The sequence below is a fragment of the Mytilinidion resinicola genome (genome assembly GCF_010093595.1).
Source record: "Mytilinidion resinicola strain CBS 304.34 unplaced genomic scaffold BDZ99scaffold_2, whole genome shotgun sequence".
Taxonomy (NCBI): domain Eukaryota; kingdom Fungi; phylum Ascomycota; class Dothideomycetes; order Mytilinidiales; family Mytilinidiaceae; genus Mytilinidion; species Mytilinidion resinicola.
In genome coordinates, this window is record NW_022985438.1 from 2957461 (window position 1) to 2979901 (window position 22441).

At 53.8% G+C, this 22441-nt stretch overlaps 10 protein-coding genes across 10 annotated transcripts; 4 read left to right on the forward strand and 6 right to left on the reverse strand.

Annotated features, from left to right (window-relative positions):
* Positions 1-53: 53 nt before the first annotated feature.
* Positions 54-1648, reverse strand: BDZ99DRAFT_141167 (MFS general substrate transporter). The gene has a single exon (XM_033712689.1). The coding sequence runs from the start codon at positions 1593-1595 to the stop codon at positions 159-161; it is 1437 nt and encodes a 478-aa protein (XP_033583637.1). The 5' UTR covers positions 1596-1648; the 3' UTR covers positions 54-158.
* A 962-nt stretch (positions 1649-2610) lies between these two features.
* Positions 2611-4093, reverse strand: BDZ99DRAFT_458516 (uncharacterized protein). The gene has a single exon (XM_033718933.1). The coding sequence runs from the start codon at positions 4059-4061 to the stop codon at positions 2811-2813; it is 1251 nt and encodes a 416-aa protein (XP_033583638.1). The 5' UTR covers positions 4062-4093; the 3' UTR covers positions 2611-2810.
* Positions 4094-4430: 337 nt separating this feature from the next.
* On the reverse strand, positions 4431-6360 carry BDZ99DRAFT_434145 (uncharacterized protein; the record flags this gene model as incomplete). Its single annotated transcript, XM_033717428.1, has 5 exons — positions 4431-4782; positions 4851-5079; positions 5137-5721; positions 5777-6091; positions 6157-6360. 4 exons carry the CDS (start codon positions 6358-6360, stop codon positions 4924-4926), a joined length of 1260 nt encoding a protein of 419 aa, XP_033583639.1. The 3' UTR covers positions 4431-4782; positions 4851-4923.
* Positions 6361-6756: 396 nt separating this feature from the next.
* BDZ99DRAFT_458519 (Malate/L-lactate dehydrogenase) lies at positions 6757-8376 on the forward strand. Its single transcript, XM_033718934.1, has one exon. It carries the CDS (start codon positions 6809-6811, stop codon positions 7925-7927), a length of 1119 nt encoding a protein of 372 aa, XP_033583640.1. The 5' UTR covers positions 6757-6808; the 3' UTR covers positions 7928-8376.
* A 779-nt stretch (positions 8377-9155) lies between these two features.
* Positions 9156-11186, forward strand: BDZ99DRAFT_141195 (MFS quinate transporter-like protein). The gene is made up of 3 exons (XM_033712690.1): positions 9156-9323; positions 9374-10250; positions 10309-11186. The coding sequence occupies exons 1-3, from the start codon at positions 9245-9247 to the stop codon at positions 11018-11020; spliced, it is 1668 nt and encodes a 555-aa protein (XP_033583641.1). The 5' UTR covers positions 9156-9244; the 3' UTR covers positions 11021-11186.
* Positions 11138-12677, reverse strand: BDZ99DRAFT_458520 (uncharacterized protein). The gene has a single exon (XM_033718935.1). The coding sequence runs from the start codon at positions 12451-12453 to the stop codon at positions 11353-11355; it is 1101 nt and encodes a 366-aa protein (XP_033583642.1). The 5' UTR covers positions 12454-12677; the 3' UTR covers positions 11138-11352.
* Positions 12678-13087: 410 nt separating this feature from the next.
* Positions 13088-14427, reverse strand: BDZ99DRAFT_458521 (uncharacterized protein). Its single transcript, XM_033718936.1, has one exon. It carries the CDS (start codon positions 14116-14118, stop codon positions 13342-13344), a length of 777 nt encoding a protein of 258 aa, XP_033583643.1. The 5' UTR covers positions 14119-14427; the 3' UTR covers positions 13088-13341.
* Positions 14428-15915: 1488 nt separating this feature from the next.
* BDZ99DRAFT_369380 (uncharacterized protein) lies at positions 15916-18708 on the forward strand (the record flags this gene model as incomplete). Its single annotated transcript, XM_033714791.1, has 1 exon — positions 15916-18708. A coding segment is annotated over one exon (2793 nt), but the record flags the coding sequence as incomplete, so codon positions are not given.
* Positions 18709-18776: 68 nt separating this feature from the next.
* BDZ99DRAFT_407713 (uncharacterized protein) lies at positions 18777-20429 on the reverse strand (the record flags this gene model as incomplete). The annotated part of the gene is made up of 2 exons (XM_033716488.1): positions 18777-19455; positions 19510-20429. The coding sequence occupies 2 exons, from the start codon at positions 20427-20429 to the stop codon at positions 19260-19262; spliced, it is 1116 nt and encodes a 371-aa protein (XP_033583645.1). The 3' UTR covers positions 18777-19259.
* Positions 20430-20949: 520 nt separating this feature from the next.
* BDZ99DRAFT_566480 (uncharacterized protein) lies at positions 20950-21950 on the forward strand (the record flags this gene model as incomplete). The annotated part of the gene is made up of 2 exons (XM_033727585.1): positions 20950-21166; positions 21266-21950. Exons 1-2 carry the CDS (start codon positions 21081-21083, stop codon positions 21948-21950), a joined length of 771 nt encoding a protein of 256 aa, XP_033583646.1. The 5' UTR covers positions 20950-21080.
* Between the last annotated feature and the right edge of the window lie 491 nt (positions 21951-22441).

Genomic DNA, 22441 nt, shown 5'->3' on the forward strand with positions numbered 1-22441 from the left:
GCCTGCTGAATCACACATCACGTTCATCTGCTAAATCACACAACACGTTTACCTGCTAAATCGCGTTCACCTGTTTAATTTGTAAAGGTGCGCCGAGATGCACGCACATGCTCTATGTCTCTATTTTTCTATCTTGATGGCATCTATATGTATTTACGTCAGCTCTTTTCGGTCGTTATGACGTCCGTTGCAATCTCTTTTCCGCCAGCGCCTCCGGCTTGCTCCTCCAAGGCCTCAACGGCATGATTTTCCTCAATTCTATCTTCGTCCCCCGCCATACCAGCTCCTTCAGTTTTCACCTCCGCCTCCGCCACCCCTCCACCACTCCTCTCATCCTTCACCCTCTTCTTCTCAGCCTTAGCTTTGTCCTCTCTCTCCTTCCTCGCCCGCCTCCACCGCGGCCCATACCGCATCAACACCAAGTTCGCCGGCGTGTACGCCAAAAACACGAGCGCAAAAAAAGTATACGTCCACCCATTCCCTATCTTCCCGAGCATCGGAATCACAATCGCGCTCGCGGCCGCGCCCAACGAGCACCTCACCAAATTATTCGCCGCCGTCGCCGTCGCCGGCTGGCCCGGCCACGTATCCACCATCAAGATACTCATACACTGGTTCGTGGCATTGAGCGTCCAGCCCAAGAAGAAGACCAGCACGAGCGGCACGGCGAGGTTCGCCTCGGCCTCGAGCGCCCAGCCGTACGCGATGACGACGAAGCCGCCGAGCACCTGCAGCGGCAGCGCGATCTGCAAGCGGGCCGTCTCAATGGGGAAGCCCGACAGGTCCTGCTGGCGGTTACGCGTGACGGGAAAGTTGAGTGCGCGCGCGTGGCGGCGGTAGTTCCAGTCGACGAGCTTGCCGGTGCTGAAGGCGGACACGAGGGTGCCGACGCTCATGGGCAGGAAGACGAAGCCCAGCTCGAGGTCGGAGAAGTGGTAGAGGCGCGAGTACTGCGACGGGATGCCGACGTTGATGGCGTAGAAGTTCATGAGCCCGAAGCCGACGGTGAAGAGGATCAGGGCGGATTCGCGGTCCGCGAGGATGCGCAGCGTGCCGAGGGGGTTGGGGACGCTCAGGCGGTAGTTCTCGCGGACGTAGGCAAGCTGGACCGGGTCGATGGGCGTGTTGGTGCGCTGGCGCGACTTCTCGCGCAGGTGGCCGGTGATGGATTGGTTGATTTTGGGAGGGGGCACGCTGCCGTCGCCGACGACTTTGCGGCAGGTTTCTGGGAAGAAGAGGAGGAGGGGGATGGCGTAGACGGCGGCGAAGATGGTCAGGAACCAGAAGATGGAGCGCCAGCCTAGGTACTGGCTGAGTACACCCCCTAGGATGGGGGCCAGAGATGGTCCTAGGACGTTGGGCAGAGAGGACCAAGCCACATACATGCCTCGCTCAGAAGACGTGACGACATCGCCTACGCAACCAATTGCTAGAGCTACGGTTCCGCTACTACCAGCGCTTTGGAGTGCGCGGAGAATCATGAGGGCCACGTAGTTGTGTTGAAGTGCCAGTCCAATGTTTGCAACGATGTAGATGGAGAAGCAGGCCATGTATGCTGGTCTGCGTCCCGCGCCGTCGGAGAAGCCAGCAATCATCGTTGGTGCTATGCCTTGGATAATCTAGAAAGAAATCAGTACTAGCATTGGCTTCTTTGTTTCATATGTCCCCAACATACCATGTACGTGGTGATAGTCAAATTGATCAGTGAGTTGCTGACGTCCATATCTTTGGCAATGGAATTCAGAGCAGGCAGATAAATCTGTGCCGACATTGGCGAGAAGAATGCCCCGAGGGACGCTGTTAGAATTAAGATTTTCTTCTGCTTGTGCGTGAAGATTGAGTATGCCGGTCCAGTGGCTTCTGGCTGTGAACTCGCCGGTTCAGCAGCAGGATCCTGAGCGGTAACATTTTCTGGTGCAGGGGATGCCATAAGTCAAAGAATGCCGCTGAGATAGAAAAAGGTACGTTTTGTTGTGGAACGAGAAGAAAAGAAGTACATGATATTGCTCTAACAAATGGTACCTCGGAGTCGGAGTCTCGTGACCACTCGGTGTGGTGGAGTTAGCGCGACGGAATTAAGACGCCAAAAATCGCCAGTTCAGACGGACTAGCGGCATGAAACCATTGGCGAATCAAACCCGTACGCTCGCTTGCCACTGCATGAGTGGCCTCATAGTATTTTCAGCAGTCCGAAAAGGAGAGAAGTTCGACTTTTTGGACAATCAGTAAACTCGCGAGGCTACCCCAGACAGCGTCAAAACGGTGTATACAGTATCCGCTGACCCTGGTTTCTCTCAGTACGTTGAAGCCCCACAAACAGTGGCAGCAAAGTGTACAGTGCCTTTTCATAGAGATCCGTACACTCGTCTACCACTGCATGAGAGGCCTCAAAATATTTTCAGCGCTCCAAAACAGAGACAAGTTCCACTTTTTAGACAATCAGGAAACTCGCGAGGCCACCTCAGACAGTGTCAACGGGGTGTACACAGATTGGAATTGTATCCGCTGTTTCTGTTTATTAGTACGTTGGAGCCCCACGGACAGTGGCAGGAAGGTGTACGGATATGTATGGCGAGGCACTGTATATCGAGCAATTGAGGGGCATAAAATACACGAATAAGTCCATATTGGATCTTCAGCTTCATATTGAAGCTGATATGCATAAGGCACCTATGTAAGCCTCCTAACATCGTCAGAAGCTCGCCAGAACTGCCACAAAGCATGAAACATCTTTTTAGCTGAGGCCACTCAAACACTGGCAAAGACCCGGCAAAGTACCCCCCAAGCAAACCCAATACAGCATCCGTTGCCTAATCTTCATAGAATGAGTCGTCGTCGTCGTCTGGCAGAGGTTCTTCCGCCAGTGCTGCCATTTCGCGCATTTGCTCCTCTTCGGAGAGGCGAGCGGGAGGGGGGGTAGCAGGACGTGGAGGAGGGGGTGTGGCGGGACGCGGAGGGACGACATCAGACGCAGTGGCCCTGGGAGCATGCGTCGAAGGGCCCGAAGTAGAAGTAGAAGCTCCGAAGATGGAGCCAACGCCAGCCCGATTTACCGCCTTTCTCTCCTTCCTCGCCTTCGCCATGGCCATTTCCCGCCGCTTCTTCTCCTCGTTCTTCTTCTTCTTGGCCTCGATCTCCAGCTGGTCGGCGACGTGTTGCGCAGCCTCCGCAGCCAGGCGGCGGCACCTCTCGCCCAGGATGTAGGCGCGGACCATGTGGTCTGGAAGGAGGCCGATTGATGATGGAACATACGACGCTTCGAACCAGATAGCGTCCGGAAGCTCTCCCAAGTCGACGGATATGGCTGCCGGTGGTGGTCCTAACGGCAAGGCGATCTGGATCGGAGCAGGAAGTTGAACCTGCTGGATGGTAGGCTGAGGTTGCGGGGGAGGGTAGGATGTGGCACCAGGACCAGCAGAGGTGTCAAGTTGCGGCACGATCGGGAAGGTGTCTGGGGCTCGTTTGGACGATGGCTCTAAATCAGGCTCATTGATGGCAGGCTCTGGCGAACGGTGTGCTGGAATCAAGGCGCGCTTGACGATGGCAGGAGCTGGTGGACGCGGACCCGGTCTGGCGCGAAATTGGAAGCGCACTCCACCACGCCAGCCACTTGTCTCGTTACCCTCCAGGTAGGGGACCCACTGTCCAAAGTAGCCGTCAGCCGTCTCGCCATATCCCTCCGTATTGAAGCCGAAGTCTTCATCAATCCATTGGTAGCCATTCCAGCAACGGATCTTGTTTCGCGATGTGATGAACGGACGATGGTTTCTGTCGCCAGGGATTTGACCGTCTATATCATAGAGCTCCGGGTGCGTAAATGGGTGCGTCTTCATGAACTGGGGGTCCTCCAACTCAGCCAACTCCTGGATCGTAGGCGGTGTGGCGGCGTACGGCTTTGGAGGAGGTGGAGAAGACAGCGGCTTGCGCGTCGGCTTCAGCCTAGGCTTTGGCGTAGGCGCTACCGCAGGCTTTGATTCAGCCTCAGAGACAGTGTTGTTGGCGGAAATGGAAAGCGAGACGAAGTAAGCGGTGATGGCGAGGATCAGAATGAAAAGAAACATCGTGGCCTGTACTTTGAGAACGACGAGGCCGATGATGAGGACAAGGAGCCAGCCTATGGGGTCCATTCTGAGAGCGGTCGTGTTTGAGGTGATGGTGTCGCGGAAGTGGGTGTGACGATGGTGAGGAGAGGAAGAGTCGTGTTGCGGAGGTGGATTTGATGATGTTGAGGAGAGGATGAGCAGTGGCGCGACCTGATGGCTTATATGTTTTCGGTGACAATAGAATCCGCTGAATAGGCGTACTATTGTTGGTGAATGAATACGACTGAATGGCAGGAAGAAGCGGGGGAGGTGAACGGCTGAAGACGGATGGTAGACGGCAACGCGAGGAAGTGAGGAGGAATGGAGCCGACGCGAGTAGGTGAAGGTGAGGAGGAATTGAGCCGGCGCGAGCAGGTGAAGGTGAGGTGAAAGGAGGCGGGCGTGAAGCTGCACAGGCCGGGGAGAGGATGGATTCACTGGTGAATATAACACCTTATTGTTCGGTCGTGAAGAGGAGTTTCGAAAGAGCATCTTCTTCAGGGAGACATCCATACGGCAACCACTGGATCGCTTGACTGGCAGCCATTACACCGCTTAGAAGCACGCCTACAGCTTCGAGACTTGTTCAAAACGTCATCCCCTGGGCTTCAGGAATTGGGCACGATCTGTGGTCCATGCACGTGACTGTCCAATTCATCCCACACTCACCATTCTAATTGCGGTTGCTTTGAACTTGAGGCTATAATACCGATCGTTACTGGCTACACTCTATATCATGAGGCTCGTATGTGAGGATTGGGGACCTACGTGACTGTGCGAGATGCCACTGGGTCTACTACTAAAAACAGCCTGCTATGTCGCTCCGGGGCCGATGCAAATCTCATCGCCGCATCCTGCTTTCGGCCCAAGTGCCCAGATCACCAAAATACGTCTCCGGGTCATCTCCTGACCAGTCTTGTAACGCAAACCACACAAAGCGTGCGTCTTGCCCTGCTTGAATTACGCGTTCATAGTCAGGTGCTTCATTGAACAGAACCTGGGTGAACGGTCAATTATGTTCCCATTAGTCTCTGAACCCAGATCTCAGACATACCTTGAAGTAACAGTCAGCCCATTTCTTAAACTCCCTGCGATCCTCTTCGTCCGCACTATCAGGTGCTCTCGTGACGGCGGCCTTTGCGTCCGCGTCCACTACTAGATCGACCGTCACGGCCATCAAGGGGTCTGACAAAAGCGCAGGGAGGATACAGCCAGTCTCCCAGTCATACACAGATGTGACCCGCGGCGTGCCGTTCCAGTCCGTTGTGATGGACATATTGTGGATCCCGAAGTCGCCATGTTCAAGCACAAGCCTGTAAAAGCAACTATCTTCCGTGCCTGTAGGCATGATCTGTGGAACAAGGCGCAAAAGGGACTGCTTGGCTGCAAAAGTTTTTGGCCCGACCGTGTAATTATCACTGGGCCATCCGATTGCTTCGCCTAAGGTTTTGATGGTTGCTTGGATCTTGGACTCAAAGAGATGGATGCAGAACTCGCGGGTGGGAGCGACTGGGATGCTGAATGACGTGGGCTTTTGCTCAAGAAGGCGATCAAGTAACCACATGCTGCTAAATGCAAGCGGGGGGTTGAATTTGAAGAGGGATGCGCGAATGACCGCTGCCTGAACGAGGAGAAAAGTCTACGATGTGTGTCGGTATCATATTGTGGATACATTAAGAAGGCTGCACACATACCTTTCCTTGCTCATCTAGGTCATCCCAGACCTCGTTGCCCCCCTCTGCTCTCTCGAATACCATTAAACGACGGCCTGCAAGATTCCGAGGAGGCTTGACTACAGGCCCACCGTGCTGCGTGGGGATGCGGTAGTAGAGCAGACGTGAGACTAGAATACGGGGCTCTGAGCTTAAAAGCTGGTATGTTGCCGCTTCGAACTTGATCTCTGCGATTTGCACACCAATTGGGAGGCCATCGAATTCGGGCATGTTGACGTCGCCGCGAGCCAGACGAGCGACGAGGTCTAGTCCGTCGTCAGTTTTCAGATGAAGGCCCTACGCGTGGCCAAAAAACAGCGTTCAGTAAATATGAGATTGGAGGGCCAGCATTAAGAACGCACATAATTGTTGGCGCCCTTAAATATGAATGGGATATCGATGACATTTACTCTAAGGTTCCTTTCAATCTCCAGAATGAGAAGATTAACGTCCCAGACTCCATCAAACGGGTTCTTGCCATCATTAACGAGGGAAAGGAGCCCTTTGCCATCAAAAGGGCTGCCATCTGGCATTGTAGGCCAATCATCTTTGATGTATTTGCTCATGACGGGGAGACTGAGTGACGTTGCAAGGGAAGGCAGAAATTCATCGAGGAAATTGATAGGAAAGTTAGAACAATGCACACTTTTCCAGCCCCTAAAAATGCGCTGCTGCTGGTCACTTTTCGACTAATATAAGAAAGAAATAAAAGATAGGGGTTGAAGAGTGATGGAAAGAATCTTGGAAAGATCCCTGGACGATGGGTGCTGCTTAGCTAATGCAATAGCTACTCCGATTGAGCGCCGAGAGCTTCAGGGTGCCTCTTCCTTCCAACAACAGCTGGACCAGTCGTCTCGAGTCACCTTCTGCATGTAGGTTCTTGGGGAGATGTTCGACATGCTCGACTTATCTTCTTTCCTTTTGTATAGTATCTAGGCCGTTCTCTGTTCCGTAGCATAGAACGAAGCTTGATCCGCTCCAATTGACCTGTGGAATAGAGACACCCGCCATACAATGCCCGCCCCGAACCCAAATTCGAACGAGCAAACCCAGAAAGTCCTTGTATCTGCCTTAGATGCCAAAGGCTTCGTTGAAAAGGTCCTGGTTGGTAATGGCGTCCCTCAAGAGAATGCATCCATCGTCGCCAAATGCCTCGTAGAAGCCGATCTACGCGGCGTCGACACCCACGGCATTAACCGCATCCCCTCTTACATGGCACGCATACGACAAGGCGTCCTCGACCCTCAAGCTTCTCCCACCCTCCGCAAAATCACGCCCGTAGTCGCTCAGGTGGACGGACACAATGGCTTTGGGTTTCTCGCAGCACACCTGGGCATGTCTGCTGCGATAAATATGGCACAGGAGATGGGAATCGGCATGGTCTCGGTCAAGCACTCGAACCACTTTGGCATGTCAGCTTGGGTAGTACAGCAAGCACTAGACGCGGGTATGATGAGTCTCGTGTTCACGAACTCGTCTCCCGCGCTGCCAGTCTGGGGAGGCAAGGCCAAGCTCATGGGCGTGTCGCCGATAGCTTGCGGTGCACCCGCGGGGAAGAACAAGCCGCTCATCTTAGATATGGCACCTAGTGTCGCAGCGCGCGGAAAGATCTACAAAGCGTTAAGGCGGGGGGAGAAGATACCGAAGGACTGGGCGTTAGATGCGGAGGGCAGACCCACAGACGATCCTGCCAGCGCGTTGGAGGGTGTAATGCTTCCAATGGGTGGGCCGAAAGGCTCGGCACTAGCTATTATGATGGACATGTTCTCTGGAGTGCTTTCTGGGAGCGCATTTGCTGGACATGTCACGAATCCCTACGATCCGTCGAAGCCGGCAGACGTGGGCCATTTCCTTGTCGCTATCAAACCGGATCTGTTTATGGATCTAGGGGCGTTCAAAGACCGCATGGACTACCTCTACAAAAGAGTCGTTGAGTCTGACAAGATGGCAGGAGTGGACAGAATCTATTTCCCGGGCGAAATCGAGCAACTGATGCAGGAGGACCGTCTCAAGAACGGAATTCCCTATGTCGACGCTGAAATCGAAGCTCTCAACATAGAGGCTCAAAAGGTGGGAGTCGAAAGCATCAAGTCCCGCAACGGCCCGATTGTCAATGAGAAAGCCCGCCTCTGAGCCAGTAGGTCGCGTGTCTACAATATCACTTGTTTTGCTGTGAAACTGGATTGATCCGCTTCTCAATAAGCAATACTATTTCTTATCTTCTGTCTACGGCGATTGATTCCTAAATCTTCCGCCTAGGGAGTAAAATTCTTACTCTGTCATTCGAAGAAGGCAACTAGTCCGACTGTGTTATACCTACTGTACCAACGTATGCAGCTAGGAGTGTCTCGTCGCCTTTGCCTCGAGACGCGGCTTTGTCTTGGCAGCGGGATAGAAAAGAGAGAACGATGAGATGCCTGAGAGTACAACAAAGGACGCCACTTCTACAGCGAGGATCTAGTTTTCTATCTGGATTAATCTCAAAAGTATATTATCCTCTGTATTCTTTTCCATCAATATCTTGTCTGTTTTGCTCAAAAAACAAAAACGTACGCCAAAATGGAGTAAGCATAATGATACCCTATAAACTGTACAAGAAATTAGCACATCTCGAATTCTTGGTCGGTTGCGCGCATGAACCGTACGAGTAGTAACCAAGGTTGCCAAGTTGACTAGTGAGAAGCACGCAGTTCTAGAACCTGTAAGTGTGTTTAGTCTCATAAAATCTTTCACAGTTAGTGTATATCTCAGATCTCGGTTGACCTCGTGTAGGACTACTCCGAACAGCGTCGGCGAAATGATTCTCACGCCGAGGGATTCACCGTCGTCATTCTGGGCAAACCTTGGAGGTGCACGCCAAGTAGAAAGGAAGCGGGGAAGTTTTACACCCTGGAGGCTTCCCACCAACGGCAGTCTATGTCCCACGTCCTCCACACCACAAGGCTGGGTTAGAGGTGATCTTACTCAATATATATCGGCCATTCCGACGACGCCAAGTAGTTCATTAAGCATGCCCAGGAAACTGCTGTGAATGCTTGCCAGGCTTCGACCCCGTTCTTGTGCTCGGTGCTGCAACCCATACCGCCACTCTAACCTTCACCACGATCCATTCCTTGTACACCGGGCGAGTTGCACTGCACTCCACGCTCATTCCATGGCAGCAGCCGTGTCGCTCCCCGCATGGAGTACTGTTTACCGGTGTCTGGTTCAACTGTTGCGGAAATTCATGGGATGGCAGCACAGTCCGGTGCTTGGCCAGTGGATAGCATAAAAAACACGGCAGAGATGCTTGCAATTGTGTCCCACTGTGCAACCCGAGTCCCGCGTGATCAATTCGCTTTGGGGGATTTTGTTACATACCCCTCATTCGCCGCACCTCACTCTACAACCACCGTCTCATCGTAGAGCTAGCTTCGATCAAAGCCTCCCAAACTCTACCATACCGTTGAGATGTGGAATCCATGGCGCGAGAACCTCAAGGACACGCCGAGGGAGTCGCTGAATTGGCGTCTCTGGTTTGGCGTCTTCGGTATGTTTGCTATGCTGATTGACTCGACACTCTATTAATGCTGCGCACAGTTTTTGGAATTATGGGAGCAGCGCGAGGCATTGATGAAGGTCTTATCGGAACTACCGCCACCCTCGACCCCTTCATCAAAAAGTTCGGCCTGAAAGACTCGTCTAAGAACAAACACGAGCAGGCCGAGTTGCTTTCCAATATTACCTCGATGGTGCAACTGGGCTCTATTCTCGGAGCACTCATTGCATTCTACCTCACCGACAAACTCGGACGTCTCTGGGCCACCAGGCAGCTTTGTGTTATCTGGGTCATCGGCATTGCCATCTTCCTTGCAGCCGCTCCCTCAGGTAGCATTGGTATGGTGTACGCAGGACGTTTCATCGCAGGTATCGGCATCGGTCAGACTACCGTCGTTGCGCCTACCTATCTAGCAGAAACCTCTCCAAGGGCCATCCGTGGTCTTTGCGTGGGCGCTTTCTCCGGAGCCGTGTATCTCGGGATTATGCTGGCCTATTTCGCCTCATGGGGCTCATCGATCCACATCTCCGATAAATCCCAAGCTCAATGGCTAGTACCAAACTCCATGCATCTCATGTTCGCAGGCATCATCTTCGTCCTCAGCTTCTTCGCCAAAGAGAGCCCGAGATGGTTCATCAAAGTCGGACGGCACGAGGACGCAGCCAAGAATCTCAGCCAGCTCCGAAACCTCCCGATCGAGCATGCCTACGTCCAGAGCGAAATCATCGACATCAACGACCAGCTAAATCGCGAGCGCGAAGCTACCATGGGCACCTCCTGGCTGGGTCCTGTGCGCGAACTCTTCACCATCCGCTCAAACCTCTACCGAATCATGCTCAGCGTGATGTCCCAAGTGCTCGCGCAATGGTCCGGCGCCAACAGCATCACCATCTACGCGCCCGAATACTTTGCTATGATGTACGCTCCCCCCCCTCAACCTCCCCTCCCCTTCCTCACCTCTAACAGCACCTCGCAGGGGCACAACCAGCCAAAACGAAAAACTCTTCGCCACGGCCATCTTCGGCCTGGTCAAATTCGTCTCGTCGATGCTCTGCGCCCTTTTCCTCGTCGACTACATCGGCCGCAAGCGCGCCCTCTCGACGGGCATCATCCTGCAGCTCTTCTCCATGCTCTACATGGCCCTCTTCCTCGTCATCGACACCTCGGTCGGCGCCGCCGTGCCGCACCAGTCGCCGTCGCAGAAGCGCGCGGCCCAGGGCGCCATCGTCATGATCTACTTCTCCGGCTTTGGCTGGGCGCTCGGCTGGAACAGCATCCAGTACCTGCTCAACTCGGAGATCTACCCGCTGCGGCTGCGCGCGCTCGGGGGGTCCATCGCCATGACGCTGCATTTCGCGAATCAGTACGGCAACTCGAAGGCGGTGCCGCTGATGTTTATTGGCATGACGACGGGGGGCACCATGTTCTTTTTCTCGGCGGTCACGGCGGTCGGGTTGGCGTGGGTGTGGTTCTTCTTGCCGGAGACGACGGGGAAGAGTTTGGAGGCGATTGATGCGATCTTTGAGCTGCCGTGGCATTTGATTGGAAGGAAGGGGAAGCAGATGACGGAGGGGGTTGGGGGGTTGGCGGAGGTGCTGGATCAGGAGGGGGAGAAGACGGTGGAGTTGGAGATGCGGGAGAAGCGGGTTGAGCGGGTGGAGGATGAGGGTGAGGAGACGAGGGTCTGAGGAGGGTTTTACTGGATAGGCGTGGGGCGTCATAGGGGCTTACTAGACCTATCAAATGATTCCCTTTAAGTTTGAGAAATCGAGTGCCCAGGAGTTGACATCACTGCCGTGCAAATTTGGATACACCAGGGGGGCCATGATACGGTTACCCGCGTCTCCAGACAACAACTGTCAAACCCTCGGATTGGAATGTGCAGGAGTTAAGAAGAGCTTCAGCCTCGAATTATAAGATCGGGGAATCAAGTAAGCCTTGAGGGGACTTTGCGTGTGTTCTACTGTACAACTAATTAATACAACAAAAGTTCATTAACACAGCCCTCATCCTCCACCAATCACGTCCACTCCCCCTCCGAAACATCCATCCTGTGCATCACCATAACAAACCCGCCCCCCTCGCGCTTCTCCTTCCGCCGCAAGCTATACGCCCAACTCTTGTGCTTATTCGTAAATAGCCCGTGAATAGGTGTCCGCGGATGCAGGGCGTGCATATGCAAGAACAACAGCAAGAACTGCCAGTCGCTGTAGAACCCGTTGTTGTCGATAGTGATGCTTCGCAGGCCCCAGAGCTTCTCGGCCCGCACTAGCCATTCTTGGAGAGCGATGGGGCTAGGGACAGTGCGGAGGCGGTTGGAGGCGGCGGAGGGGAGGTGCAGTGTGATGGTGACGGTGGTGTGGTCGAGGTTTGCGAGGAAGGGGATGAGGGCGAGATCTTTGAGGGCGGCTTCGAGGGATCGAGCTGGGAGACGGAGGTGGTTGAGTTGGGTGAGTTGCTTTAGGGAGAGGCTGGCTAAATGGCCTTTAAGAGCGTTGATGTCGCGGAAGTAGAAACGGATCCTGGGGAAGGCGATGGTAAGGGCCTCCTCGTAGATTTGGCGGTTGGTCCGGAGGAGCGAGAGGGCTCGGTGGGGCTTTGAGTGCGGCGGAGGGAAGACAAAACGCCATATCTCGAGGCGAAGCTCCGTTGGCAGGCGTAGTAGAAGAGAGGGTTGGAGATCCGGTTTGGGTTTGGAGTCGGGATCGGAGAAGCACAGGGAAGAGATGCGCTTATGTAGCTCGCATGATATTATTGACCACATGGAGGGGTTTCTTTTGGCAACATATCCAGCATTTTGGTGTTGCATCGCTTCTTCTTTAGCGTCGACGTCCAAATGGCGAGATTTCTCGGATACGGATTCTTCTCTACTCGAGTTGTCCGAAGGACGTCCAATTTGCGACGAGGTGCATTCCTCGATCTTTACATAGTCTTCTTCTGTCTTCATTTGCCTTCTGATGATGGCTTGTGCCAAGAGGTAGCAAGGCTCTCCAGGACTGTATGCAATCACGGGCGCTGACTTGTCTAGAGGAAGGTTCGATACTTGGTTTCTCCCTGTTTGTGTCTTCGTGGGTATGATCTCTGTCACGACACGGTCTCCAGTTTCTTTGTATGGCTCCATAGTTTTAGAATCCGATTCAATCCGTTCGAGATGACGATGAATGTCGGTCACGAGATCTGAAGCTTTCTGATCGACGGAAGTCAAGATCTAGTTTGAACGGGAAATGAGGACACGGGCTCTATTCTAGGGGCCTGCGTGTAATTGCAACAAATTGAGGACTTATAGATATGCTTGAGGTGTCGCTCTGGGGTAGGATGTCTGCTTTAAGTGGTGTGGATTCGATGGTGATGGAAGGGAGTTCGCGATGCCAAACGTGATTGCCTGCGCCGCAAGGCTGTTGTATCGGGGCGCCCCTTGGCCCCTGGCGCCGTCTGTCAGCAGGTGGCACAGTCCGCGCTCGTGACACAAGTTCAGCTGAGTTCCTCAACGATACTGCATCAGATTCAGCCACTCTCTCCAGCTTCAACAATGATACCGAGAACACTATTCATAGATGGGGCCCGGCCCGCTGCCAGGCCCCGGCCCCACCAAACTCGTATTGCCTGTGGTGATGCAAGATGAACAGAGATATATGATATATCAATCAGCTCTGGCATAAACTTTGTATGTCGGCTTTCTATATATACGTGATTCGTATTTGTCTCTTTTCTCTTGTTGCTAACGCAGCCTTAGAGATTCTCGAGAGTCCAATGCTACAGATTGTGGGGTGTAGAATAGGGACCTCGTGCGTGTATGACGGGAATCACCACTATCTCCAGGGTCAAGGACTAATACTGTACAATTGTCTCATTCTGTAAGGTATGCTTATGTGGATATATATATAGACAAGAAAAAATAGACTGAAACGGAAAAACGCCACAACATGAACGCCCATTTCCTAAATTTGTTATTTACAATGAAAGCCGAAAGCCCTTCTCACCCCAAACATCTTCATGCCCAAACCCAATGCTACTCTGAGTCTGAGGAGTTATAGCTAGCATCCGACGCATCCTCCATTGCGGCAGCCAACAGCCGAAGTTCCTCGGCTTGCAACGCTTTGCTCATGCCAATTGACAGCTGCAAGCCATCGTCGCCAGCCCTGTGGTAGTTCCAGGAGAGATCGAGGTCCTCTAGAAGATGAGGCTCATCGGTCCGCCCGAGACGGCACTGAACTTTCCGGACTTCGAAGCCATAGACGCCGGTGGAGGAAGAGTCGGTGATATCCATGGATGAGTCTCGGCGGATATGGACAGGGAGGCTTGGCTTGGAGGGTGTGGGTCCCTCGGTCACTGAGACGCCGAGAGGTCCTTCTTGAATAACGGCGCTCTTGAACGTCGCGTTTTTGAGTTGTTGAAGGCCAACAACGAAGTATAAAGTCTGGTTTTGGGCAGCCATCGAACGCATCCAGGCCAGGGCAGCGGGGTCCTGGCAGATGTTGTCGAAGGCGGAATTGGGCTGAAGACTGCGGTATTCCATTTCATCCGCGAGTAGGAGGATGAGGTCTTTCCTTGATGGGTCGACCTTCCGCCCCGAGAGACTGGCAGCTAGGCGGCCTTCATCATCGAAAGCAACGAGGTCTTTGTACCGTGCTTGGATATAGGGTTCTCTAAGGTCCTGTGCTCCTAGGGTAGAGGCACTGAAGAAGGGACCGGATGACGGTGAAAGGGGATTCGGAAGTAGTTGACCGAGAGACAAAGTGTTGGGTGGGAGAGGCTGAGAGAGAAGAAAGAGACCGGGGGAAGCCATTTTGATGATAGTGATATTATATGGAGGACGTAAAGCTGAGGTCGAACGAGATGATATTACGATGAGGGCGATGAGGGCGATGAGGACATATACTTGCCATCCGGGCCCCCGCAGATAATATACACATGCTCCTGCCCCGGGATCCGGGCAAGGATAGACAATCAGCCGAGCTCCCGCCGACGTTTGAGGCGGTATTTTCTTGCAGGAAAGCGGAGCAGTCCCTCAGACCACCGTCAGGCCAGGCGATGCGGTCTATCAGTGGCTACTCCAAGCGGGGTGTACAGGCGGTGCGACACCAATTGTTCTGGGTCTTGGATGCGGTGAAGAGGAGGCTGTCACACATGGTGTGTTGAGGGCATTTCCGGGAGGGAATGCATCGGTTGTCGCCGGTTGGGAGTCTCTCACGATATTTTCCGAAAGGCGGTGATGGTGGAGACTGCCACCGGGCGCTTCCTAAGCAGGGGGTGCGGGAGATGTCGCGATCTTTCTTGCAGTCACGAGGAGACTTACTAGATTTGATTAGAAAGGTACATACATAGGCCTTTACGACTCCGGATAAGATGTAAAGGCTCATGCAGTGGGAATTAGACTGCCTCCTGACTAAAAGGCACCTGGTGGCCGGGTTACTCCTTACAATAGTGTCGAGCGAACAAGAGTGGAGCGTGAGCAGTAAAATAACCGCTTACCCAGCCCTGTATCCTAGCGTTATATTGAGTTTGTTGCATTCGGATGCCTTTATCTCATGAAGTGTTGAATTAGGCGGCGAGGGGCGTAGTTCTACCAAGATGGAATTTGACCTCCGTGGGGTGGGATGCGCGGACAACTTTTAGAAGGCCTACAATGTGGACACAATTCAACCTTAGATGATTCTGAGGACATGGTCAAATTAAACCTGCGTTAGTGTAGCAATGCACTAGGCATTGGAGAAAAGGTAATGCTCCTGGATTCTCACAGCGTCTTCAAACCGTGGCGGAGAGAATACCGAGCCAAGCTGCACCTGGACAAGCATTAATAGAGGGCCTGCATCAGTGGTGTCTGCATAGCGATAGTGTTTGTGGAATAATAAAATGGAGCTGCGCGTTAATAAGCTGCGAATATGCGGTCTTCGGGTTTGAATCTCACGCAACGTTGCTCTTTCTTCAGCATCCTGGGCCCAGCAGAAAAGGGCAAGACCAGCATGCTCTCTGCTTCAGGAGTCACAGTTTCCAGTCGAAAGACCTGAAAAGTCGACATCGTTTTCCTCGTGGTTCAATCGCGGGGACCCGTAGGGCTGACACATGGAATGCACTGTGACACGCGCCCTGTACCAAGAGCCCCAGACGCCGGCGTATGGCGTACTTGAGGAGGCATACGCCCAGGAACAGAGCAATTGGCTCATCCAGACATCGAACTTGACATAGGATGCCCTCGACGGGCGCGAAGAGGACTCAGGCAGAGGTGGCGAAATGATCTCCATCCGGGGGATGATGTGGCGTACAGTGCCACAGTGCTTGGTCAGTAGCCAGTCTCCTCATGTCCTGTTCATTCCCATCTGACGGCATTGCTAGATACTCGCACTGGGCATCCTGTGGGCAGGTGCAACTATGCAGACTCGACCGCCACCGAAGCTACACTCAGCACTATCTTCAGAATGGCCATGGCTCCGAGAAGCGCAGCCTACGGCTCTCTCGGATCTGTCGTCTGACACTGCCACAGCCTGAAAATACAACCTGAGGCGGCGCCATACTCTGTCCTTCCCACTCTTCAGAAATCCACGCAATGGCGGATTCGATGGCCGGAAACCCCCCTAACCCCCCCCCCCGCCGCTCTCGTCCAAATGCGCTCGCCGAGATACAATTCGCGTCCATAGTCGATCCGGATTTCACACCGTCGGAAGACGAGTTCTCGGATCCACAGGGCTTCCAGCCTGAAGATGCGCAATCCGTCATAGGAGTTAGCATTGGACAGGCGCAAACAAGGCTCACGTCTACAAAAACTCCGGCTGCTGAAAAGGCTGCCGCATTGGAAGATGTCGAAGGTGGGGGGCTGTTTGATAGCAGCTGGGAGAAGTCGCCCGCGGGAACACCTGATGAGGAACAAAGGGAATTCGGGGTAGATTCTGGACCAGAAGAAAAGAGAGACACAGACCAGCCAACACCTGAGCAGCCAACGCCCGCACCGCCAACAACTCCTCCTGCAGTTGAGGTATTGCCAGCCTCACCACCTGCCAGACTACCCTCTCCTTGGAAGGCTGGTCCTCGGAAGTTCCAACGACTCGACGAAACCAAGAACACTCTGCGCGAGAGCTTCGGCGGTCAACGTCGGAGAGCGTCCTCTGGAGGCTCAACTTCGGAGACGCTGAAGAAGTATCTGTCGAGTTTTAATTTGCCCTCCATGCCCAAGAGCCCCAACCTGCTGAACTTCTCTTTACCGGGCTTCTCTACCTCTTCAGTTTCAGACAGCAGCCATGCCGGGGATCGCGCCGTAGAAGACTCACAAAGACCGAAAGGACACTCTCGTGCTGGATCTCCTTCGCTAGTGCAGCTGGATGGCCCGCAAGCCCGCCGTGACCCGAAAGCTGCTCATCAACGCTACGCTACCGTTGCAACCAGCTTACTGCAGCGTGACAATCCACCACCAGCTGTTCACAGAGAGCTTGTAGATATTCACCCAGGCCGCCCCCACCCCGCTCCTGACTCAGATCGACTCAGAGCAGTTCAATCGCCAATTCACCACCCCAAACTTAGACGATCCGCATCCGACAACTCTCTCCTCATGCATCGGTCACTATCTCGAGCGTCTTCCTTGGGCGACGATAGCCGTTTTGAACATGTTCAAGAGCAGGTTAATAGTCGTATCAAGGCGATCAAAGATAGCTGGCAAGATGCAAATTTCAAGCTCCCTAGTTTGCCAACGATGCCTAACTTCAATTTTGGTGGTTCTAGGTTAGATCTTGCGCGACAAGTTAATCCTATTGCCACCCACAAGGCGCCTGTCCAACGCATCACGAACGGAGACGCTACCACTGTACCTCGAAAGATGTCCCTGTCCAAAGCGAATCAGACAACAACGAATGCCGGCATGTCAGCAAGCAATGCCGCGTCGCATCCGTACTTTACTGGAGCCTTAAAAGATCTCACGGGCGACGTTGTAATACTCGGTGGCTACAGAGGATCAATATTACGCTCAGCTGATACGAACCAACAAGTATGGGCACCCATCAAAGTCGGCCTGAATCTGCGCAAGGTAGATCTTGAAGTGGGTCTGGAACCAGAGGATGAAGAGTCGATGGAAGAACGAATCATAGAGGGCGGCATGCTCACCAATATTGGCCCAGTCGACATCTCGCGAAGACTTTTCAAGAGATTGAGAGCATCTGAAAACTACCGAAACGGAATCCTTCGTGTCCACAACTACGGCTATGACTGGAGGTTGAGCCCGCACCTGCTTAGTCGGAGACTGGCTACCTACCTGTCAAAATTGCCATGCAACAGACCCGACGCACCACCAGGGGAACGAGGCGCAATTGTCATAGCCCATAGTCTCGGAGGTCTAATAACTCGGCACGTAATCAATAAACAGCCCGACCTGGTCTCTGGCGTTGTCTATGCGGGAGTTCCTCAGACATGCGTCAATATTCTCGGCCCACTTCGCAACGGCGACGACGTGCTACTGAGCTCCCGAGTCCTAACCGCCCAAGTCAACTTCACTATTCGAACGAGCTATGCACTTCTTCCGTTGGATGGCAAATGCTTTATCGACAGAAATACCCGCGAGGAATACCCCGTGGATTTTTTTGATATCAAAACTTGGATCGACTGCCGCCTTTCACCCTGCATTGCATATCCATTGCCAGCACTACACTCGATACTCAGTAGTAACAGCATCAGCGGGCTTCTCAGTTCCATGTCCAGCGTGATTCCTAGCTCCATCATCAGCCGCAAAAGCTCTCTTTCCCGTGGTAGCAACAGTGGCAGCAGCGGCGCGGGCGGCAGCGTCATGAACTCCAATGGTGTGTTCGTCGGCACCACACCGAGCAGCTCCGCAACAATAAACGCTCGCGAAGCCTCTGCAAGCAAATCCCAACACGCGGCGAACGCAGCAGAGGGCGGCACAGAGCGCACAGGTTTTGCTCCTCAAATGGGCCACAAGAACAATTCTGGCTCGAATGACTTCAACAACCCTGCGTCAAACTCGCCGTCGACTACTTCGACCATCCCGAAAGACAAGGCCATTGCGTATCTAACGCGCGTTCTCGCAGAGGTCAAGAAGTTCAAGCAAGAGCTCGCCTTTGAACCTGAACACGCGAAGGCCAACAAATACCCTCCCATCGCTGTCATCTACGGCAAAAGCACACCGACTGTGTACGGTGCCAAGGTGGAAAGCCGGGACTCGATTCCGCGCGCCGATGCATACGACGAGCTCGCGTTCGCAAGTGGCGATGGGGTAGTCCTTGCGAGAGCTGCCATGGTGCCAGATGGATACAGTGTTGTCAGAGGTGGTGTTGTGAGCAGTAACCGCGGACACGTGACGCTGCTAGGGGATCTGGAGACAGTCGGTCGTTGTCTGAGTGCAGTCATCGGGGCGCGAAAAGCGGGTGTCGGCATGGGTCCGGAAGCAATGGCGCCAAAACCAAAGGTGTCAGAGCAGCAAGATGGCAAGGGAAAGGAGAAGAAGAAGAAGGAGAAGGGCAAAGAGAAGGCGAAGGCGTGATCGGGCTGGTTGTATGCATGGATTGGTTGGCGGCATTTTGGTTACACTCATGGCGATGGTAGTGAGCCTTGTTGGCTAGCCATGAAGCTTGGAGAGCACGCCTGGTTTTGGATGACTACCAGGAAACTTTTGTAAATTATCGAACAAATGGGTACTTTGAGTACCACTGGCATCGAACACAATATGTAAGAGTGATGCAGGAAGTGACTGGGTGACAACGTTCCACTCTCAGACCTCATCCGCCAGCATACCAACTGACTTCCTTCCGCGAGTGACCCCAAATCACCTTAACTCCTGAGGTTTTCTCAAGCCTTTTCATCCGCTAAGCCCTCCAAATGAGGGTAGACAAAATCATCATAATGGCCGAGCACAACTCTGCCCATATTGGTCTTCGGATTTCGGACTGCTTTAGATCTCTCCACGTTGCTAGGAGATACGACTCAGCAGCCTTAGCCCATCAGCTGCAGCTGATCATCTGGGGGCCACCTCGTCTGTGCAAAGCTGAGGCAGCGCTTGATGCTCTGCAGATACTTCCGTGTGACCTCGTCGCTCATGATATGCGCAGCGCCTTTGTCGCTCTCGTGAAGCTTCTCTCGCGCGGAACGCTCGTGGATACCAACCATGGTGACTCCAATAGGCCATGCGCTAATATAAAATCAGTACTGAGTTCCCGTGAAGGATATCGGCGGAAGAACTTACGCTTTTCCAATGCTGAGTGTTAGATAGCCATCGTTCGCATCCACATATCTCCGCTGCTGCGCTGCAACGACGATCTCGACCACCGGCTCAAGAATCCCATCCTCAATCTCTCCCTTCTCCAGCTTCTTGAACAGCGGCCGCATGTTCTCCCTAGCCTGCACCATAGCGTTATAGGCCTGTTTTCCCTGGTAGCTGACCTGGACGCTCTCCGGGCGATGCGCAAGCGCCACCTCCCACTCCTTCAGCACCATCGTAAAATACGACGCCAGCTGCCTAAACAAGAACTTCCGCCCCTCCACATCCTTCGGCACCTTTTTCTCAACCTTCATCTCCGCCTCGGGCACCAGCTTCAGCGACGTCGGAATCGGCCCATCCGTGAGCACCACCGCCGCCGGGCCCTTCCCAGAACGCCTCCAATACCGCTTCAACCGCTGCCGATGGCTCTCCCCAAACATCCTCGCCGGCTCCCCCAGCTCCCTGAGTTTCACCACCAGCTCCGCGTCCTCGATATCCTCCTCGCCCTCCAGCAACAGCATCGGGCCCTCCCCATCCTTGTGCTTCGGCGGCAGCTCCGGCAGCCCTAGGCGTTTTCTCCGCTGCCGCTCTGCCTCCTCCTCTTCGGCTTCGCGCCGCGCTCTCGATTCTTCTGCGAGCCGTCGCCGCTTCTCTTTGCGCTCGGCCTCGCGCTCGATTTCCTCTTCTTCGAATTTCCGCTTCTGTCGCAGTTTGTCGAGACGCGCGGCTTCGGCGGCTTGTTGCTCGGCGAGGTAGGCGGCTTGTCGCTGGGCTTCGATCTCGGAGCGCTTGAGGTACTTTTTCGGGGCGGCGGCAGCCTCGGTGGAGGCGGCGGCGGCGGTGGGGGCGGCGGGTTGGGGGTTCGAGGCGGCGATTTGGGATGCGAGGAGTTTGGCGAAGTCCATGGTCGGCGGTGGTGGGTGGGTAAGGACAGTTGAGGGGGGTTCGTGGAGGTGTGAGGTGTATGTTTAGTGTTGAAGGCTGGAGGTGCGATGTAGTTAGAGGGTCGTTGCGGAGGTGAGGAGGGGGGGGTCTAAACTGAATCGCCCTAGGCTTGGACTGCTTCCTCGCAAGGTTACAGGTAGGAATTTGAAACTTGATTTCTTATCAGACAGAGCACTGGTACGAGGGAGTTCGCTATTTTTTAAGTTGCTACCGAAACATGACTGCTTTAATAGCTGACAGCATCCTAAACAGCGCATGTAATATTATTCAAAGAGTGTACTTCTTTAAGCATATAAATTTGTACCGGTACAGTCAAGCTAGAATTAATTTTAAATGGTGGCGAGCACAGGCATAAGTGTGAAGGTAGAGCTACTAGTCACGTGCTAGTAGTGCATAATCTACAGCTATGTATGCCAAGTCTGGCCAGTTTACCAGCTCCCGTTGAGAGACTTAGAGCCGAAGAGCTGCCCACACCTTTGGCGCGTCGCAAAGCATCAAGCTTTCTTTGCAATCAAATTCACGTCAACCTACCACATCTGCCATTGTTCTTCTTTATGCAGCAAATGTTTTGCCTACAAATGACTGCATAGAATCATCTCTCAACCAGCACAATGGCAGCTCCGACGCCCAAGGTCGACCGCCAAACCACGACACCTTTCCTTCTGAAACTATTCTATAGAAGCGGCACGTTCCACCGGTATGTCTCAGATACTCCTTCGATTTCCCTATATCTTCCTAAGGCCCTTCTCCAAGTCTTATGTGAATACGAATCTATCTAACGACACCACCACCACAGCCTCGAGGAATTCTCCCCAAACACCCAAAGCCCACCCCACCTCCAAATCTACACCTGGCCCACCTGCACCCTGAAGGAACTCACCCACCTCCTCCTCACCGCCTTACCCTCCCTCCTACCCTCACCAGCCGTCGGCACACGCCTCGCCTTCCGCCTCGTCTTCCCCGACACCAAGGACGCCAACCGCCCCGGCCCCGGGCGCTACCTCGCAAAAGAACTCGGCAGCATCATCGTCGGCGCCGGAAACGCAACCTACGAGGATCTCGACGCGGCAGACGCGCGGAATGGGAACGAGAATGGCGCAAAAGAGGATGTGAGGGAGGTGTTGAGCCGGCTGGAGGGCGATGCGGACAAGAGTCTTGCGAGCGTGAGGTTTGTTATCGGGGACTATGTGTCGTGCGCTGTGTTTCCCCCGCTGCCGGGCGGAGAGGTTGCGGCTGCGCCGCCGCCGTTGAGTGCGCCGTTTCGAGGGCCGCCGGGTGGAGGCTATGGCGGGAGGGGTGGCATGGGGCCCAGGGAAAATGGGTTTGGTGGGAGGGGAGATTATGGCGGGTTTAGGGGAAGGGGAGGACCGAGGTTTGAGGGGAGGGGAGGCGTGCCATCTGGAGAGTGGAGGAGGGGGGAAGTGCCACAGGGGCCGCCTCAAGGGTTTGGGAGGGGGAGGGGGAGGGGCAGAGGTTGGTGAGAGTGTTGCCTCATTGGTGGGAGGTTAGCATTTGGCATTTGGCAAGTTTGCGTTTAGACCTGCGACAATTCGGCATTGTGAGATTGGTTGCTGGCATGGCCTGGGGATGACCATGAGGTTAAACGTACCTCGAAAGAGAGACGGAAAGCCAGGCTTGGGACTCTTATCAAAAGCCGAAGGTAAGTCATGAAAGTCTCTTGTAATCGGCAAACTGGCGACGGCGAATTGGCTATTTGGGAGGCTTCATTTGATGTGCAGGACAAGCATAGCAATTGGATCCAATGGTCAAGGTCGTATACTTTGATCTTTTAAAAAAGAAGGGAGAACGCGCTGAAGGGAGAAGAAAGTGGGTTATTAGACAAATAACAAGAGTCGGCTCATAAACATGCAATGGGATGCACCAGTTGCGCGTAAATAAACCATGTTCATGCATATCAAATTCGTGATGCGATCGCGAACCCACGTGAAAACGAAGAGCTACCATCTTTGAT

Bases quoted from the DNA above. Each gene is read 5' to 3' on its own strand.
- BDZ99DRAFT_458521 (XM_033718936.1), bottom strand. From the start codon at position 14,118: ATGGCTTCCCCCGGTCTCTTTCTTCTCTCTCAGCCTCTCCCACCCAAC.
- BDZ99DRAFT_458520 (XM_033718935.1), bottom strand. From the start codon at position 12,453: ATGGAGCCATACAAAGAAACTGGAGACCGTGTCGTGACAGAGATCATA.
- BDZ99DRAFT_458516 (XM_033718933.1), bottom strand. From the start codon at position 4,061: ATGTTTCTTTTCATTCTGATCCTCGCCATCACCGCTTACTTCGTCTCG.
- BDZ99DRAFT_141195 (XM_033712690.1), top strand. From the start codon at position 9,245: ATGTGGAATCCATGGCGCGAGAACCTCAAGGACACGCCGAGGGAGTCG. The intron at 9,324-9,373 runs GTATGTTTGCTA...TGCTGCGCACAG, and splicing joins TCTCTGGTTTGGCGTCTTCG to TTTTTGGAATTATGGGAGCA. The intron at 10,251-10,308 runs GTACGCTCCCCC...AGCACCTCGCAG, and splicing joins CCCGAATACTTTGCTATGAT to GGGCACAACCAGCCAAAACG.
- BDZ99DRAFT_141167 (XM_033712689.1), bottom strand. From the start codon at position 1,595: ATGATTGCTGGCTTCTCCGACGGCGCGGGACGCAGACCAGCATACATG.
- BDZ99DRAFT_458519 (XM_033718934.1), top strand. From the start codon at position 6,809: ATGCCCGCCCCGAACCCAAATTCGAACGAGCAAACCCAGAAAGTCCTT.